At 53.4% G+C, this 19011-nt stretch overlaps 1 protein-coding gene across 2 annotated transcripts; it reads right to left on the reverse strand.

Annotated features, from left to right (window-relative positions):
- Positions 1–8272: 8272 nt before the first annotated feature.
- Positions 8273–18186, reverse strand: USH1G (USH1 protein network component sans). 2 transcript variants are annotated; one of them, XM_058852471.1, is made up of 3 exons: positions 17928–18186; positions 9387–10628; positions 8273–8705 (listed from the first exon to the last, which is right to left on the reverse strand). In XM_058852471.1, exons 1-3 carry the CDS (start codon positions 18089–18091, stop codon positions 8702–8704), a joined length of 1410 nt encoding a protein of 469 aa, XP_058708454.1. In that variant the 5' UTR covers positions 18092–18186; the 3' UTR covers positions 8273–8701. The 2 variants fall into 2 exon arrangements, with proteins under 2 accessions (XP_058708454.1, XP_058708453.1); XM_058852470.1 differs by having other exon boundaries at positions 8273–10628.
- Positions 18187–19011: the final 825 nt, after the last annotated feature.

A 19011-nucleotide genomic window follows, 5' to 3' on the forward strand; every position in this document is an offset into this window, starting at 1 on the left:
TTTTCAAAAGACAAGTCCACAGTGACATTGTGAGTGGGTTCCTGTGCCCATTCCTTACCCCATGGAAGCGCAGGGCAGATTGCCCTCAGTCCTTTGGGAAGGCTGTGCTGGTGGCAGGGCTGGTGGGGATCCAGGGTGGAGAGGACATCTGAGGAGAGAGAGTCAGAGCTGCCAGCTCCCACCCCTTCTTTACATACATAAAATTTTTGGGAAGGAACAGTGTAAAAAGGTAATTCTTTTAGCCTTCAGTCCCATCACAGCCTTATCCTGCTGTCAGGGCTGGCACAGTTCTTAGCATCACCTGTCCCTGGGGTGGCGAGAAAGCGAGCTTGTGGTACCCTCCAGGGAAGAAGACACCCATTCCATGTCACCTCCTCCAGCCCCTGGTGTCTGTGGGATGCCTGGGGAGGGCTGGGGACCTGCTCATCCCCCCGGCAGCGAAAGCCACCCAGGAGGCACTGGCTGATCCTCCCTTGGGAAAGGCGAGCACGTGGCACCTCTGCATCTCTGCCCGGAGGAGCGGAGCAGCCCCGGGCCAGGTGACTTACACCTTCAGCCTCGAATACCGGGGCTGATCTCTCACCTGCTGCCAGCAGGGAGGAGCCGAGCTGCTCCGCTGGCACCAGGGAGCTTATCTTGACACCTCCAAAATGCCTCCTGGGGAGGGTCAGGGAGCCCTCACTGCCACCCCGGGTTTTTGTGAGGGATGCCTAGCACAGGGCAGGGCTGTTCCTATTCCTGTGGGTGTTATCCTGGAGCCGGAGCAGGGCTCTGGTCACAGACGTGCCGATGCTGCTCCCAGCACCGTGCCTGCACTGCATTGTATAACCTCTTACGTCAGGAGGGCCACAGCTGAGCCAGCTCCTGTCCCAACCCATCCTGGCCTGGCACTGCATCCAGTCCTGGGACACCAAGCTCTGCTGTCTCATTCCCTGGGGATTGCTGCATCTTTTGAGTAGCCTGGGAGCCTTCCACCCTGCAGCCTTCCCGCAGGGATGCTGGCAGGTGCTGTCACCTGATCCCCACTGTGACCCAAGGATGCTCATCCTCCACCTTAGGACCTTTTAGGGCAGAGTCCTGCTTCACATGAGGCAGCACTCGTCATTGTTTGTGAAAGCGACTGTGGGAGGGAAAGGAAAAAAAAAAAAAAAAAGGCAAAAAAAAGGCATGGTTTTATGCTTTTCCCAGGTGAAGGGAGGAGAAGGGGCAGGATGTGGCCAGAGCTGCTGCCTGACCAGCAATGGAGATGAGTCCAGCACATCCCATCACAGCCTGACAGATGCCCATAAAGCCTCCACCTCCCCAGCCATCTCTGGCCTGCTTTCCAAACCCGACTGTCCGGGTTTTGGGGTACTGGAGGGGTGCCAACGCACCAGGACAGCGGGGTGAAGGCATTCCCTGGCACTAAAGCAGGCAGGACACCATGCCGAGAGGAGCACCTGCTGCTCCCCTCCCCTTCCCAGCCCCTGAAACACGAGCAAAGCCCCTGGGCGATGCTGTCTGTGGGTGTCAGCGAGCGCCCCGGGGAGCTGTGCGGCACCCATGAAACCACAGGCAGGGTCCAGGTCCCTGGGCACGGGTGACCGAGCCCGTACCCCACCATCGAGCAGCCCCTGTGGCTCCCCAGGCATCCCCTGGGAGTGCCCGGGTGCCGCGGGGTTTGCTTTGGAGCCGGGTGCTCTTATGTAAAGGAGCAGGAGAGCGCTGGGGACGAGCTGGGTTTTGTAGGTCAGAAAATGGAAGTGCGGGGCAGTTCGGGGATTGGGCTAGGTCAGCTCGTGAGTCAGTGGCAAAGGAGGGACCGGCACGGCGGAGGCTTTATTAGCGGCTGAGGGGTGGAGCGAGGCTCCGCAGGCAGGCGAGGAGCTTCGGCATCGACGGAGCGGGGCTCGTCCTCCCTCCCTCCCGACGCGTCCCCCGCAGCCCCGGCCGGCCGGCGATGCGGCCCCAGCCTCGCTCCTCCTCCTCCTCCTCCTTCTCCTCCTCCTCCTCCTCCTCGCCGTGCCCCTGAGGGGCCGCCGAGCCGCTCGCCCCCCGCCGCAGCCCCAAACGCCCAAGGCGCAGCCAGGAAGGCGGTGATGGAGCAAGGTCAGTGAAACAGGTTTCTCCTCCCGGATCCCTGGAGCAGGCGTCCTTCCTGCGCCTGCTGGGGAGCTGCGGACTTGTTGACAGCGGCTCTCGTTAGCTCGGTTATTGAGCGGGACCGAGGGCTGGGCTCCCTGCTCCTCCGGAGGTAGCGGCTCCCATGGGGTCATGGATGCCCTGTGCAGCTCCCCATCCCTCCCCAAGTGGGCAGCCGTGCTGCTCAGCCTTCCCTGGCCTCGTGGGACCCCAAGGGATCCCCCTGCCCTGGGAAGTCTTGTCCAAAACACTAGTGGAGTCGAGGTGCTGAAATCAGGAGTGTTGGTACGGGAGGTCTGCAGTTCCAGGGATGTGGAAGGGTTTGGAGGTGGCACCCCCATCTGACTCTGGTGCTGTGACCTGCAGCCATCCCGGGTCAGCCGAGCCACAGTGCCATGCTCAGGGGTTCTTTGTGGCTGTGGAGAAGGGCTGGGCTGTGGGTTTATCACCACAAATGTAAAAGGCACCAGGCTGGCTTCCAGAATCCACCTTCTCCCTGCTCAGGCCTTTTGGCATTCTGGAATTCCTGCACATTCCCCTGTGCTGGTCACCAGCACTGCCCACAGCTGATGGCACTGCACTCCAGGGACAGGGATGTGTGAAGTGTGGCCATCCCAGACATGAGTGCATTTCCGAAACACAGCCAGGGAAGTGTCCTGGGGACATGGATGAGGGTCGCAGGCTCTTCTTGGACATGGTCATGCCTGCCCAGTTTTGCTGTTTCCCGGGGTAGAGATAATGGATGGGAACAAAGGGATGTTGTGGCAGACAGATCTGTTGCTGGCGCCTCCTGCGAGGGCAGAGCCCGTCCTTGGACCAGAGCAGCGTCGTGCTGAGCCTGCTGCTACCTCTGCCCAGGCAGTGATTGGCTGCAGCCTCAACAGAGAGGGGATGGGACCCTTGGGAAGTCCATCCATGCTTGCTTACTGTCTGGGTTTAGGTGGCTTCTGGGCTGGATGACACCCTGGCAGCCCTGCCCTTGCTGCTCCAGCCAGTGCAGTTCCATGAGGAACTGGGTGGCCCAGCCTTCACCCAAGTGTCTCCTTTGGTGATGACTGCTCCTGATCCCACCAGGACTTTCTGGGCTGGGTGGCTCAGCTGGCTGTGTAGAGTGCTGATGTGTTAGAGGCTGGTGTCCTACAACAGGAAGACATAGTTGCTGTCGAAGTACAGTCTGAAAGGTTAAAGCTTGGAGATCAGGAGTAGCAAGAAGGTTGTCTCTGTCACTCCAAGAAAGTGAGAGATAATGATGAAAGCTGGGATCATCACAGCCCTCAGAGCCACCCTGGAGCTCAGGCTCTGTGAACAGGGATCCCTGGTGCTGCAGGGCAGGCAGTGCCACAGAACATGTAGTGACAATCATTGGCCTGACCCCGCACCAGCCAAGGGTCCCACAGCCCCCTCAGAGCCTTTGCCCTGCAGCTTTCTCCCACCAAAGTGGCCAGAGCAGGATGTATAGGCCATCCAGAGCATCAATCCTGCAGTGCAGCTGTTTGCCCCAGGCACAGCATGGTCACAGCTACCAGCACTGCTCAGGAGCCACTGTTGGCATTGTCCCAGCTACTGAGGGTTTCCCACCTGCCATCACCCCTGGAGCCCACGTGTCCCTGCTGAAGTGATCTGCCACCCTGGGATGTAGGTGTCCCTGCTGAGCTGTCTCTTTGTTCATGCAGGGGATGTTGTGTTGCTGGGGTTGTGCTTACTGCTCAGCCCTGACCCCAGCATGTGGAGTGGCACAGAGCCAGCTCCATCACTGGGTTCAAGTCAAGTCCTCCTAAAATAGTTCCCCAGTTTTCCTGCAGCAGTGTTTCCATGAGCCCATCCTCACTGCTGTTTTCAGGGCTGTGCCATAGCCTGGGTGTCATAGGAGACCAGGGATGTTCAGCAGCTGGGGACGATGATATCCTGGGATAATCAGGTGGTGCCTGTGCTCCAAGCATACTTTTTCCCAGCAGTACTGTCAGTGCCCATTGGGATGGATCTAGAGTGGGCCCAGGGCACTGGTGATGCCTCACACCTTTCTCTGCCCTGGCTCCCCCCTCAGATGCTCAATGCCATCTGCAGGTGTTTCCCTGTGCTTCTTCTTGGGAGAAATCTCGGATGATGGGTACGAGGACAATAGGTTCCAGGGAGCTCATTCCAGCCACGAGAAAACTGATGCCAGAATCCATGGCATTGCTTGATATTTTGCTAGTACTTATAAATTGCATTAATTAGAAAATGTATGAATTGCAAACGTAGAAAATTATTTGCTCTATTAATATCTGAAGTCAGAATTTAAATAAAATGTCCCTCAACTTCTCCCACTTTCCCAGCCCACTCAGCAGCTGTGTCACTGGGAAGACAGGCTGAGCTGTGTCCATGTTCCTGCCTTTTGGGGCACTTTGATTTTGAGAATAGCCATAGAGACTCCCAAAAGCAAGGTCCCCATGAGGTGCTGCATCCAACCCAGGCTGTATCAGTGCTACATCCATCCCTGTGCTGGGCTGCCAGGGGACACCATGCAAGGGACAGCAAAGCCAGAGCTTGCTGGAAGTGCTCTGCAGCAATCCCTTTGCCTCCATCCTGGCCATGCACCTTCCTGCAGCCATGCATTACTCAGCTGCTGGGCCAGGAAGTGAATCCCTGGTGGGATGGGCAGGAAATAGTTAAGCAAGTGGGGTGAAATGGCCCATGCTGGCTTGGCAGGTCCTGGACCCCAGAGTCACCCTCCGGTGTGGGCACCGTGGCTGTCACCAACTCCAGGCGAGCCTGGGAGAGAGGAGCACCAGGCAGGGCTGAGGACAAGATGCTCCAGCCCAAGGAAAATGCCTCCCCTTGGTCCTCTCTGTAGGCCCTGTCTGGTGTCCTATGGGTGCTACCTGGTGTGCTGTGGTTGATGTCCTTTCTCAGTTCCCATGTCAGTCCCACATGGCAAGGCTGACCATTTGTGCCATCCAAGGGCAGAAGCCTGGGGAAGCAGCCGTGGCCCCATGGGCCAGCAGTGGTACCCAGCAGCCAAGCAGGAATGCTGCAGTGGTGCCTGCAAACCCACACCTCCAACACCACCACCATATGACCTCAGTCATGCCCAAAAACCTCCCCTGCTCTCTTCCCACTCCAGACTGTCATCTGGAGCATCTGAGTGCTAATGAGTGCCAACACATCCCCCTTGCAGCAGCTGCCTGGGATAAAGACAGGGCCTGGGAGTCAGCATCACTTTTGTGAACAATGCTCCTTCAGTGGAGGAGCTGGGGCTGTCCAGCTCAAGGATGGAGTGTCCATACCATGCCTGGACCACTGGCATGGCCCATTGGCCTTTCCCCATTCCCTACACACCATCTCCTACACTGTCAGGAACAAGGAAACATGCATCCAAGCTAAACCCAGGGGACTGGTTTTGCTGGGAAGCCCCATTTAACACAGGCACAGGGCAGTTTGGGGTTTGTGGCTTGGGGCGTTACAGGACAACCATCCCTGGGATCACTGGTTCCCTGATGGGGACATGCTGCCATCCCCTGCAGGACCTGCCCTGTGTCTGACTGCTCTGGTGCCACAGGCAGGGACAAGGGACAGTGTTTGCTCGTTGGCAGCAGCGGGTAGGGGAAACCTTCTGCCTGGCTGGGTTTCTGTTTGGGAGGGTATTTAAGGGTGTTCTCTAGGGTGTGCCAGCCCTGGCCTCCACCCTGCTTTCACAAGCGCCCTCTCCGAAAGGAGCTTGTTGTTCTCGGTTGTGGAGTGTAATGAGCACCGTGAGGTTTCCCCATGGAAGTTCCGATGGGCAGAGCAGCCACAGGGCAAGCTGAGCTCTGAGGAGCTGGGGACAGCCACGTTCCTGTCTCACGCTCCATCATGCCCAGTGGGATGCAGCAACCCAGCTGGAGAGAGGGGGGTGGAATGGAGGAAACATCTCTTTGGCCAGGGCTTTGGATGTTGCGTCCTTCCAGGGCTGTGGCCCCACGCTTTGTGGGGACAAAACTGGTTGGAAACCATGGACCAAGCCTCAAGGAACACGCATGAGATCCAAATGCAGGTGCATGTTCTGGGGCTTTGATGCCCCATGTCCACAGACCACCCTCCTCATCCCACAGAGCCCATCTCTTCGGCTCTGCCACACTGCATTGATGCTCAGTTTCGGTTTCTTCCTGTGTCACAGAGGTAAACACATTGATCTCAGGGCTTGGTGAACCCAAATGGCATTTTTGGGCTTAGTCGTAGCTATGCAGGAACATGTCTCATAGTACTTGGGTACTGTCATGTCACCAAACCTTTTCATTGGATCTTTTAAGGAAAGAAAAGTTGGAAGAAAGGATCTCTGTCAGCATCAGCTCAACATCAGCAGCTGCTTGGGCGCTTCTAGGCAAAAAGGCAAAAGCTAGGGAGTGTGCACACCCGGGATGCCTAAACCTCTGAAATACCCTTCATACCCCAGTGCCAGGCCTGCTAAAGTCTCCAGTGGCTGCCAAGCCAATAGATCCCCTTCTCTTTGTCATCTGCTGAGATAAACTGGTTCCCATTGCACTGGAGTGGCCCTGGAGTGAGCCGTGGCAAATCACTTCTGTCCTGCACCCAGCACAGACCCAAAGGCACACATGGGGCTGGGGGCTGGCTCATGGTGGGCAGCTGGTGCTCTGGCAGTTACCCAGAGAAGGGGCAGAAGACTTGGATGAGGTTCACATGTGCATGAGGAAGAGAGTGAATTTAGTGACCACAGCCTCACCTGAGAACTGGCCTGAGGGTGCAGGTCCTGCTGGCAGCAGTGGATCCCTGTGGGTCCTATCCTGCTCTCCCAGACCCCGTCCCAGCAGAGGGAGCTGTGACATCGCTTTCCCTGCAGGGACACCGGCCCTGGGCTTTGGAAAGGGACCAAAGAAAACAGTGTTGGGGCCAGGGTAGTGCAGCCTTCATGGAGAACTCAGTACATCTGATCACTCACCCTTTTGCCTTTACATTGAGCCAAGAGTTATTCAGAACTTGTAATTTCGAATATAAATGCATTGTTAGGTCTTTAAAAATGCTTTAAAAATAAGAATCAGTTGACATCTGTGCAGAAAGGTCTCAGGCCCTCAGTGCAGTGACAGTGTTTAGGGGATGCCAGAGCATTTCTGTGTGCAGTGGCACAAGGTTGGGACCCCACACTCTCCTGGTGGGGATTCACCCACTCAGGGAGCAGCACGGCAGAGAAACACCTGAGTATTTCTAACTTGCAAAGAGAAATTTTCCTCCCCTACACCCACACACCCAGGACAAGCACAGGCACAGAACAGCACAGCTGCTTCACACCAAGCAAATCCCCATCTTCCAACCAGCATAACCACAGCCCCTGCAGCTCCAAAGGGACTAAGTGTGGTCCAAATCCCAGCCTGGACTGGGATGAGCTCACTCAGGTCATTCTTTATCGTTTGCATCCCTGAGATAAAGCAGATAAGCAACATCAGTAAAGTGTGCAGCATTTTTCTGATCTGGCAGTCTGCATCACAGCCTAAACAGGCACTTTGCCAACAACCCATGGCACAGGCTGCTGACTCTCCCTCAACAGGATATGTCAGTGGACATCCTGCTGCTGCACCCCAGAAACTCCTGCCACCCAGGAGCCATTCATAGATCACATGAAAAATGGAACAGTGGAGCTTGGAGTGCACTTCATCAGTGGGATGCATCTGTGGAAACCCTTGACACTGTGGTTCAGAGCTGTGCTTTAGGCACTGCTGCATCAGGGATGCTCAGAAGAGGCTCTGGGCTGCAGCCTGGTGCTGTGCTCAGTCCTGGGAAATTGCTGGATTTCAGAGATGAGGTTGTTTGCACACAAAGTGCTGATACAGCTCAGTGCCCTGGAGAGATGGGACAGAAACATGTCTGTGAAACAAACATTCGACCACTGGAAGGCAACTACCAATGTGTTTGAAGCATCATCTTCATTCTGCATTTTGCCTTCAAAACAGCACAGGCTGGACTCACAGGCTTGTTGGGCACCAGCTGGCCAAAGTCAGAGCTGGCACAACTCAAACTGAGACCACAGTCATCAGAACTCCCCTCCGAAAACATAGCACCAGACAAGATGATGCTTCTCACCAAATGAGAACTAGGAGAGAGAGAAGAATTCCCAAACCCTCTGCTCCTTAAACCCAAACCCCAAAACAACCACTTGCTCAGGGAAAAATGGATTGTAATTATTTATTTTGGGTCCCTTTGAAAATATCACGTTATCTCCTTCCGTTCATGGCTTGGTGTGGTCTCACAGCCTGTGACAGCAGCATCCCAGCCATCTGTGCAGCTCACTCCTTCCTCCAGTGAGTGGGAGACCATGATCCCTTGAAGGTTGGCGGGTTGGAGCTGCCTGGTCCAATCTCAGCTGTTGTTCCCTCCGTGCCAGGAACTGCCCAGGAGCATTGCACAGACAGGGAGCAGAGTGAGGGAGCAGTCCTTTGGGACTGGTGGGGATGGCTGTAGCTTTCAGCTGCCCCAGGAAGGGAGTCTCTGGCTTGTGTTTTCTGGCAACTTAGAACTGGGTTTGTTTCTCGAGCATAAAAATAAAATTAAAAAAAAAAAAAACACCAAAAAAAAAACCCAACCAAAAAAAACCTCAAAAAAGATGCTGCTGCTATCTGCAAAGGGAAAGAAAAAAAATCCATCAGCACCCTGAGGATCCAGGAACAAGTTGTACTGTAAAAGCAGCACACAGATGTCTGAAGGCCAAACACAGTGAATTGTAGTGTCAGTGCATGTTGCCTTCCCTTCACCTCTCTGACAGGTACCCTGTCCTTTAACCCTACCAACCAAACCCTGGAAATACCATAAAACAGCAACAACTCCAACCCACATATGCAATCTCCAGAGGACTGAGTAAGATCTCAGGCATTTGGGGAAGGATTCCCAATGCCACCGGGCACTGCCGTCAGCCTGCTCCCACTGGGAATTGCGGTTGATTTCCTAATGTCTTGAAAAGGTGAAGAGTCAAGACAAGCGTGAGTGTGGTTGAAAATCTCAGCTACATGGACTGAGAAGCATCAGACCACAGAGCAGTCTGCATTCAAATGGGTTATGAAACGAAACACGGGCTTCATGTCCTGCCCAGTTACATTAAGGTTGTTGAGTAATGAACTAACACTATTGCTACCTCTCCAAACTCATCCTTTCCACACGAGCAGGAATGTGCCCACACACAGAAGTGCTGAGGTTACCTGGACTCCTACTCTTCCAAAGCAGGTTGAAAACAAGATTTTACATTATCCACATCTCCACCTGCTGAAGGGTTTAACCTCTCAGACACCTCATCTCCTACTTACAGTTCAGTGTCTACAATCACATCTGGCTTCTCCAGCGTTTGTCGTCTCCTCTGGATGGCATCCACAATCTTTTTCCTGGGGCCCAGTGGGATATTGATGCTCTTCAGGTCATTGTCTGAACACAGCATGAGGGCCTCCAAGTCAATCTTTTCCTTCTTCAGGATGGAGATGAACTCAAACATGTGCAGGGAAGCCAGAAAAGTTTCCAAGGGGCTGGTGTCTGGTTCGTCGTCATCGTCTAAGCCCAGCTCCACCTCATCCCAGGGCAGCTCCTCTGCGTTCCTCTCCTGCAGGCTGTTGGCACTGCCAATGCTGTCATTGAGACTTGGCGAGCGCTGCAGGCGGCTCTGCAGTTTGACCCCCATCCCATCGCTGCTGTCCTCCCCCAGCGCTCCCCCGTCCTCCCGGCCGATCCCGAAGAGCCCGCTGCTGACGTAGTTGCGCCGGAACACCATGGTGCCCAGCCCGGGGCGGTTGAACAAGGAGTCGTGTCCAGAGTCGGTGCTGACCTCCGAGTGGGCTGAGTCCATGTGCAAACCTGGGTCGCTTATGGCACGGGAGACAGTGTCTTCATCCGTAAGGAACATGTCTCGGATATTGCGGCGAGTCCACTCCTTGGGGCTGGCGTACGTGCCCTGCTTCACAAACATGACGTCATTTCCCAGCTGCAGACCAGACAGAGACCGCACGCTTTTCCTCCCATCTTCGTAGATCTTGAATGTCCCATCCACCTGCTTCTTCTTCTCCAATTTCTTTTGTATTTTCGTCTTTCCCTTGGCTGTGCCATGGATGGTGGCTTGTGAGTATGGCAGGGAAGTCACCATAGACATGTGCTGGAACTTCTTGCTTAAGGTGCTGCTTGAATAGCTGGAAAAGCTCATGGTATCTGAATTATCTGACATCTCCTTTCTGTACCGTTTCTCCATCCTTTCGTGGTGCTTCTTCTGCAGCTTCACACAGTCCTTAATCCTCCGCTCGGCGTCCCGAAAGGCCTTGTCCTTCAGTTTGCTCACCAGCTTGGGGTTGAGGCTGCTCTGCTTGGCAGCAATCGAGTCCAGGTACCGCACACACTCCATGTGCCCCTTCATGGCTGCCATGTCCAGGGGGGTGTGGTAGTCATTGTCCAGGCACCAGATGTTGGCCCCAAAGGAGATGAGGAAGGAGAGGCAGTTCAAGTGGCCATTGGCTGCTGCCAGGTGGAGAGGGGTGTTCCCCCAGATGTCACATTTGTCTGGATCGCCCCTAGGCAGCAAGAAAATCAACTGGTTAGCATGCAGGGATTGATGGCAGACTCCACTGAGATATTCCCAGCTGTGCAGGGGCAAATCAGCACCATGAATTGTTGACTCCTTGAAATATCAAGCTACACACCTCTGGTTCCTGAAATTTAATTTTATTGGGGTCTTCTGGAGGAGTGTACTACTGAAATGGAATCATATGCCCCACATGCAAGTCTGTGGCAATGTGACTTGAATTTAGGTCTCACGAAAAATGTGTTCCCACATCAAACCAACTTCTGGAGAAAGGCAAGAATAGCCCAGAACTGAGATATGGGTCTGATTCCAGCTCAGACCTTAAGCTTGTTATAAAATTTCAAATCTCAAATACCCCTTTAAATTCTAGTCAGATTCTGCCTTCAGATCTTGGTTTCATTCAGACTCCTGGCAGGAAGGCATGCCAAAATGCCCCTCTGTATGCCACATCCTGGGTTGGACACCTTGGGATCCCACCATATCTCATGGTAACCCTCAGGTAACCCTCAGCAATGGTTCTGAAAGCCCCCAGCTGCTGTACTTTCCCACCCACCTGTTCCTTGGCACCTGGGGAAATCTGTGGCACAAAGGGGGATGTTGGCAGGAGAGAATAAGGGTGATTTTGCTGTCATTGGCCTAGGCATTGGGGTTTTGTGGGGGATTTTGCTGTACCGTGCTTGGTTCCCAATAGCACGGCTGGAAGCACGTTGGTATTAACACATCCTGAGAATCCAGTTTCAGAGAAAGTGGAGATTAGGTTTCTGCACTCCTCAAGAGCTGGACACTGCCAGTAGCATCTCCATTCGCACTGTGCCAGCCCCTGCCCCAGCAAGCTGCTGGCAGGACACAACCATTTGCCCACATCTCCTGCCTCCCGTGCCAGGATGAACACAAACCTGGGATTCAAGGGAAGTCTGTCCTCCTGACATTCCTCTGTATTTGTGCTCAGGTGAAACGAGAGAGAGTTCACACCCCTGCTGGCACCAGCCTCTCCTGAGCATGTGTGCTAATGATATGCAGCCAGCAGCAGTATCTGTCAACAGGGCTCTCTCCCTCCGTGCACATGGATATGGCAAAGCCTTTTATTAAGGCTGGGCAGCTCCACCACCCTTAGGAGCAACTCCTCGTGGGCAGCAGGGCTCAGCACAGCCCCTGCTGTTCCCACACCACACTTTCAGTGAGCTCCAGAGGAACCCAGCACTGTTCCTCCTCCACACAGACCTCAGCTCCAATCCATGGTGACACCCGGACTGCAGAAAGCAAATCACAGAATATAGAGAATTGAAAGTGACCTCGAGATCACATCAAGGATCATCAGGTCCAACTCCTTAAACACACACTTGAGACCTTCAGCAAGGGTTATTTAACTCCTTGCTGCTTTAGGGTCTGTGTTGAAGGAAGCTGGGAGCAGCAGTGTCTGAGCTATGGCTTGTCTGACTTCAAAGAGCCCAAAAACTTCTCCAGGGAAAGAGCAGGAGATCACAGGAGCAGAAGGACTTCTTTGCCCTGCTGCTTTGCACCTTCATCACTTTGTGCCAATGCACAAACCCCAGAAACAGCCTCATCCAGCACACTCATCCTCACACAGAGACCCCACAGCCTGCTTGGAACACTGTCCAAGGGGCAGCAGAGACAGAGAGGAACTGGCCAGTCAGTCTAATGCCAAGTTTGCAATCCTCAGGCTCTAAAGAAGCAATTAAGCCTGTCCAGAGGTTAAGCTGGAGATTATTTGCACCCAGAGCATGAACTTCCTAACTTCACTCACTGTGTGAGGTGCACACAGCTTTCTCTGTGGGAGCATGAGTAGAAACTCCATCATAAACATGTTTTCACTAAATTTACAGAAACATAGTAAGTACAGCCTTGAGCTCATTGGCAAATCCAGCAAGTTAATCAAAAGGCTTGGAACTCTGTAAGGCCACGAAAAAACATGAACCCTTCAGGACTTCTGAGCCAGAGCCTTTGACATCTCTCATAGAAGGAGAAAAAGGTTTCAAAGATGGGTGATGATGAGGGGGAAGGCAGGAGATCACAGGGCTGAGGAGCCATGAAGCCAAGAAAAGGAGAGGAGGGATTTGGCAATGCCGAGTTTCCAGGAGCAGTAGGTCCCAGCCCTTGCCTCTACCCTCGTAGTGACATGTCCAGGCTGGGAAATGCATGGGGAGGATAAATATTTGATGAATTGCAAGAGAGGAGTAAATTATTGATGGAGCTGGATTTAAAGAGCCAGTGAACCTGTTCCACATGAAACTGCTGGTGCTGATGGAGAGACTCCAGTGCATGAAGGGCTGTTGGTTTGTTTTGTGTGCTCTGAAAGGGCACTTGTGTGCCTGGCGTGTGTGGGCAGGTGAGCCAGGGCACCCCAAGGGTCCTAATGTGTGTGTGGACTCATGATGTGGACAGTGACTGAGCAGTGGACTCACTGGAAACAGTCTTGTTCCCTAAATCAAGTGTGTGGATGCTCAATCCATCAAGTACCTTTTGGAGCCTATTCTCAGATCTGTCTGGTTCAGAGGGCACAGCGAGGGAGGTCCTAGCAATTTCATATGTGAAAGTCTACTTTCCTCAGAGAGTGAGGGGAAAGAACATCAAAACCAGCTTTCCCTGGTCATTTCTACTGTCTAGAAACAAGAGTATTAGATCAAAACTAGATATTTCAGGCTCTCTTCTCTATAAATGTCTGCCTCAGGCACTAAAAATGCATCAGAAGGAAAGAAGAAAGGTGACTTGCAAAGTAGAGATGTTTGATTCAACTCAGATAATAAACATGAGGCCCTCCCTCTGGCAGGTGTCTGTCTGAGCAAATCTTCACCTCTGGGGTGCTGCACATTAGGAGATGCTGACTGCAGGGTCCACTAAGTGGGAACATATTTTAATAACAGGTGTAAAGCGCAGCACTTCTCAAAGCACTTCAAAGCGTTTTTGAGCACTTAGTCAACTCCTGTAATAATCATTATTAAAACACTGTTAATTGGGCCCCTTAGGTGGACATGTGCATCTCTTGAGTCACTGTGTTTGCACCATGACATGCATGCTCACTCCCTTCCTGCTGGTTTTTCCCCTCTGCTTCTCCCATAGGATCCCAATTAGCCGGGGAATCCAGTGGCACTTACATATGTTCTTCCCTGGCTGCGTGTGTGAAGTTCCTCCGATAACAAAGGGCTGGCTCACCCTTGGCTCATGGGTGTGTGTGAGGAATTGGGCCCTCACACTAGGAGCCAACTGGGTGCAGTTGGCATGAAATGGTTTTGGATTGAGGAAGAGTGAAAAAAAGTAATTTATGTCTTGAGGCACAATCCTCACTACCTTCAGCATAGTTAGTCAGGGCAATGACCCAAGCAAAGCCTGGAAAAGAGCAGAAAAGATGAGGTTTTGGGCTCAGAGCAGAGCTTTGGGTCCTGTATACCAAGTTTTTCCCAGGGTGGGAACCCAAGGATTCAGCTGCCCTCCAGCTTCAAATCCCCAAAAATCCAGCAGGGATGCTATAGATGAGGGTCATGCCAGGGCTCTCTGCCTCTTGTTCCCGCAGAAAGCCGGGCTGGCAGTCCCTGTGCTGGGTGACTGTTGGTGCTGGGGCAGTGCCTGGGGCCACATCTCCTGGTTCAGCACCTCGCCGTGCCCAGGGCTCACCCCCACTCCCAGCAGACAGCTCAGGTGCCGGAAGCCACCAAGCTGCAAGAGTGCCCCACCCTGCTCCTTCACCATCCTGGCAGGTTGTCACCCAGGGAAGGTCCCCACCAACACAGCCAGGCTGCCCCGGCTCCCACGTGGCCTCCAGCCCTGTGGCGTGCAGAGGATGTACATCACCTTCACGTGCCTTTGCTGCAACCTCCGCTGCAACCCTGCCCCAGCTGGGGTGATGTGACACCCTTGAGCAGTCCAGCTGATGTCAGGAGCCACCAGCACCCCCAAACCACAGCTGACCCACTTGTCCCCTCTGCCACTGACATCCAAAGTATCTGTGCCCCCTGTTTTTGTAAGAAGGGAAAATAAGGACCAGCTCTGCTGGGTGACAAAGCTGAGTGAGGACCTGCAGACACATCCTCACTTGTCTTGCTGTCCACTCCAAGGAAATCCTGGCTGATCCCAGCCAAGGCCCCCAGACTTGCCTATAACTGGAGCTGGACTGGTGCCCGCCACTGCCACAGCAGCGCCTAACAAACCACTCTGAAGAATTACTGTTTCTGAAAAGCTGCAATGCTAAATGCCAGCTTGCCTGCCTCTTCCCAGCCGTCATGTTAATTGAGTTTGTTTTCCTCACTGGAGCCTGGCCAGAGGAAGAAAAAGGCTTTTTGTGTAGCAAACAAGAAGGATGAGCCACTGCTGATCCCTCCATCCCAAACCCTCTCTCTGTCCATTGCAGAAGGGGCACAGAGGCACAGACACATCACCAGCTGGTCAGGGCAGCTCAGTAAACCTGCTCCGTTACCCCTTCCATGTGGTTGGGGCAACAAGCTTCCCTCAAGGATCTACCAAAGGATTTCTTTCCCCCTCCTTGTTTCAGCCTGACACCATAATCTGCTGAACACATGTGGATGAAGCTCCTTCACTGATGACAGAGCCTAGATGTGTCCATCAGCCTGGCAGGACCATTAGAGCCATGATTTTGGCCCCAGGAGCCCCCTCCCACAGCCCTGCTTTCTCAGGGTTCCTCTGGCCACCCTCACTAGGGCAGTCCATAACAGTCTGGCCCTAGCACTCAATGTCCCAGCTTGTTTGGGCACTGGTGCCACTGCCCAGCACTGGCAAAGAAATTTTGGTGTTTCTTACTGCCCCAGGACTCCCCCATCACCCTCTGTGCTTTGACACCCCTAAGCAACCCAGATGGAAGCTCACCAGGCCCCTCAGAGCCTGAAGATGCTTCCCACCCCATCCCTGCATGGAGCCAGCCCAGCCCTAGAGCCTCCACTCCCCCAGACACTGCTCCATGCCACAGTCCCACACTCCCCTGGCTCGTAGTGCAGGGGTCTCTGAACCAAAGGAGAATATTTTGGCAGCAGAGTCCAGAGAGCAATTCCCTGACATTTTGGGATACTCAGGTGCCCTCCCTCTTGCCTCACAGTGGTTATAGTGCAGGTATAATAGTAACATATATAACACAGTTTCATAACATAAGTTTCATCTCTGAACAAGGCTTAAATACTGTGGCACATCATCCTGGGCACTGGCAGAAAATTACAGGCTCTGTCCTCAGGCTCTCCTGGCTCTTGCACAATCCCACCTCTCTGGCACCCTTGTCCCCAGGCTGGGGTATTCCTGCCTCTCACAGCCTGAAAGCCAGCTCCAAGGAGCAGGGATGTGTTTTCCTCCATGCCAAGCACTCTGCTGGTCTCTCTGTGGCCCCGGGCAAGGATCTGACACATGGAGATGAATGCACGAATGCAAACACATCCTGCAGTCCCACAGCCACACACCTTGCTCCATCATCCATCATGTAAAGGGCACTGGGCTTTTGCCAGGCTATTTTCCTTGTCAGGAACAAATGTATATTAGGTTGTTAATTAAACAGCAGCCAAGCTGCACTCGAACACGATTTGAGCCCACAAGGACCTTTTAATCCAATGTGAGTTTATAAAAGCAGCCCTTGGGCTTTGTGGAGAGGCAGAAACTGCTGGCTTGGATGGGGGTTGGCTGGGCAGACAGGGGTGCTTCAGGGTGCCCTGTAGTGGGGATGAGCAATATGAGGAGATACAGTGATATGAAGAGATTATAAAGTCAGTCCAAAAGGCATTGCCTTTCTGGAGGGGCATTAATCCACTCCTTGGGCCTTCCAGATTGACTTTTTGGCCATCAAAGAGTCTTTGGAAACATTTTTCAGGGTGTCGTCCTCTGAGCATTCCTCCCATGTCTCTCTGGCCATGGCTAGCAATTCCTGTCCTGACAGGAGCTCTGGGCAGGTTTTTGCTGGGCACAGTCTTTCCTGGGAGGTACACAGGGAGTCACAGGATGCTCCACTCAGAGCACTGTCTGAGTCCCTTCCAGACTCAGAAATAGTCTTTTCCTGAACACACTCCTACTGTATCTGGTGCTCAAGGACCTCTCAAAGCCACTCTGTGCACAGCCTTCAGTTCAGGATCTGAAAGGAAATTATTTACAATGAAAGGACAGTAATGGATGGAGGAGCTCTGCTTGTGAGCACAGGTGAGGTATTGGTACTGCACAAGCAAACCAGAGTATCAGGATATGGCAAAAACAGAACAGTGCAGTGGAGATGTGGCTGGTCAGGTACAAGAGCTGCTAACACAGCCCAGGGTGGATGAAAAATCCCTGCATGGGAGCTGACAGGCCCACCAAGCCAAATGTGGAGAAGTAAAGCCCTTCCAAAGAGGTGTGATGTCCATCCAGCCTGCTGACCTCAGTACTATCCCTCAATATTAGAAAGACACAAATCAAAATCAGCACCACCAAGCTCTCAACACAAGGCAGAAGCCACTCCAGCTTTAGATGAGCTACTGGAGCAGAAGGAAGCTTTGGGATGTGTTCTTGGGGGGGGTAGTAAGAAATGGAGTCACAGACTTTCCAGAGGGAGCTAGGAATCTTGCTTTAGCACAGACCCTATGTGGTTCCCCCAGCACCAAGGTATACATCCCTCCAGTCTGACAAGTCCCCTTAATCCCACTCCCACCTCTCCACCACATCCACATTTAGGGAGCCAGAAACTCTTAAGATTTGGCAGCCCAGGGTGAGGTACAGAGAGCCAGACCAGTGTGGAGCAGGCCCTGTGGAGGAGATGGCTTTAAGAAATCTGCTCTTGGAAAACCTGAATTTCCCAGGCTCCAAGTGTACAACAAGCTGTCCAGTGGTCACATACTGAGACCTGCTTTGGGTAAAATAGACAAGTGCTACCCACTGCCAGCTGGCACTGCACACATCCCTCTGCGAGCATTCTTGTGACAGAGGGAGCAGTTATTTTCTCTGTCCCCTCACTTAAAAGGGCTTTTCCATGTCAGCAGCACAATGTGTTTATCTATACAGGACCTGTGAAAGATCACAAACCACTTGGAAAGGGTAACTCATCCCTAGCCAGGGTGCTGCAAGCAGGCTGGGGGCAGGAGCACTTATAGGGTCAGTGGAGGTGGGAAAACACAGAGCAGTTATCAGGAGTGTTGGATTAGATTCAAAGCACCACAAGCAAAGAAAAGTAACAGCAGGGAGGACAGGAGTAGGGTTCTTATGGACAGAAGCCATGTGTGCCCCATGTGGGGCCCACAGAGCTGCAAGCAGGGGAGGGGGAAGAAGGGGGTCCCAGCTACTCTGGATCCTGCAGACCAGCCTGGCCAACACTCACCCTCTGCTCACAATCAGGCGCAGGGCATCCAGGTTGCCGTGGTAGGCGGCCCATAGGGTCGGGGTCATGCCATCCTCATCTGGTGAGTTCAGGTCCTTCTTGGTGGCTTCCTTCAGTAGGTCCAGGTAGCCATCCCGGGCGGCTCGGTGGTACTGGTCATTCATGGTGTGAAGGGGTCCCTGAGCCAGCACATGGGTGCCCAGGGGGTCCAGGGGCAGCTGCCAGGAGGGCCCCGCTCGCCTCGCACAGTTCCGCGTACCAGGACACCTGAGAAGTCCTGGCTGGGGAGGCAGGAGTCGTTCCAAGCGCAGCCAGCCAGGCTCCACAGCGCTTCCCCTGGGTCCTAAGCATCCTCCGGCCCCGGCTGCTCCTTATAGCTCGCACCAGCTCCACGGCACATTAAAAGCTCCAGTTAAGCAGCATCGCTCTGTTGGGCTCAGCACAGCAACAATTCACCAGGTTTACGTGTCCCCAAAGCAGAGCAGGCTGTCAGAAAGGCTGCTGGGCTGTATCCTGCACAATATGCCCCTATTCCATACCCCACCTCAAGCAAGGGGCAGCAGTAGCCAGAGGAGGAAGAGTGGATCAGTGGAGCACAAGCCCCACAGCCTTCACTCACAGCCCTGTCAGAGCTGGGACGTGGATGGATAATCCTACTTTCTGTGGAGCTGGCTGAGGGCAGTGTGGTGACTGATTCAAAAGTAATACCGGGGGTGTTCACACCTCAGCTTTTCCTCACTTAAAAAAACCAAACAAATATTTTAAAAAAAAAATTATTTGTATCTCTCCCTAGTGTCACTAGGAAGACAACAGCAGACCCAGCTACCATCCCTGTCCCTCATCCACCCTGCCTATACCCAGAGAATTCTGCTTGCCAAGGAATTGCAGAACAAACTGCACAACGGAAATCCGATAAACCAAGGAAACTCATAATGGCCTTCCTCACCTCTTTTCCCTCTCTGGAGACTTTTAAAAAACCCCAAAGCCTGTGTGTAACTCGGTACTTCCCTGCGATGTGCAGTGGGTGCAGTGTCCAGCCCCTGGTGTCTTTTATGCTGACACAGAATTCCCGGCTGGGTAGAGC

The sequence above is a fragment of the Poecile atricapillus genome, chromosome 17, assembly GCF_030490865.1.
Source record: "Poecile atricapillus isolate bPoeAtr1 chromosome 17, bPoeAtr1.hap1, whole genome shotgun sequence".
Taxonomy (NCBI): domain Eukaryota; kingdom Metazoa; phylum Chordata; class Aves; order Passeriformes; family Paridae; genus Poecile; species Poecile atricapillus.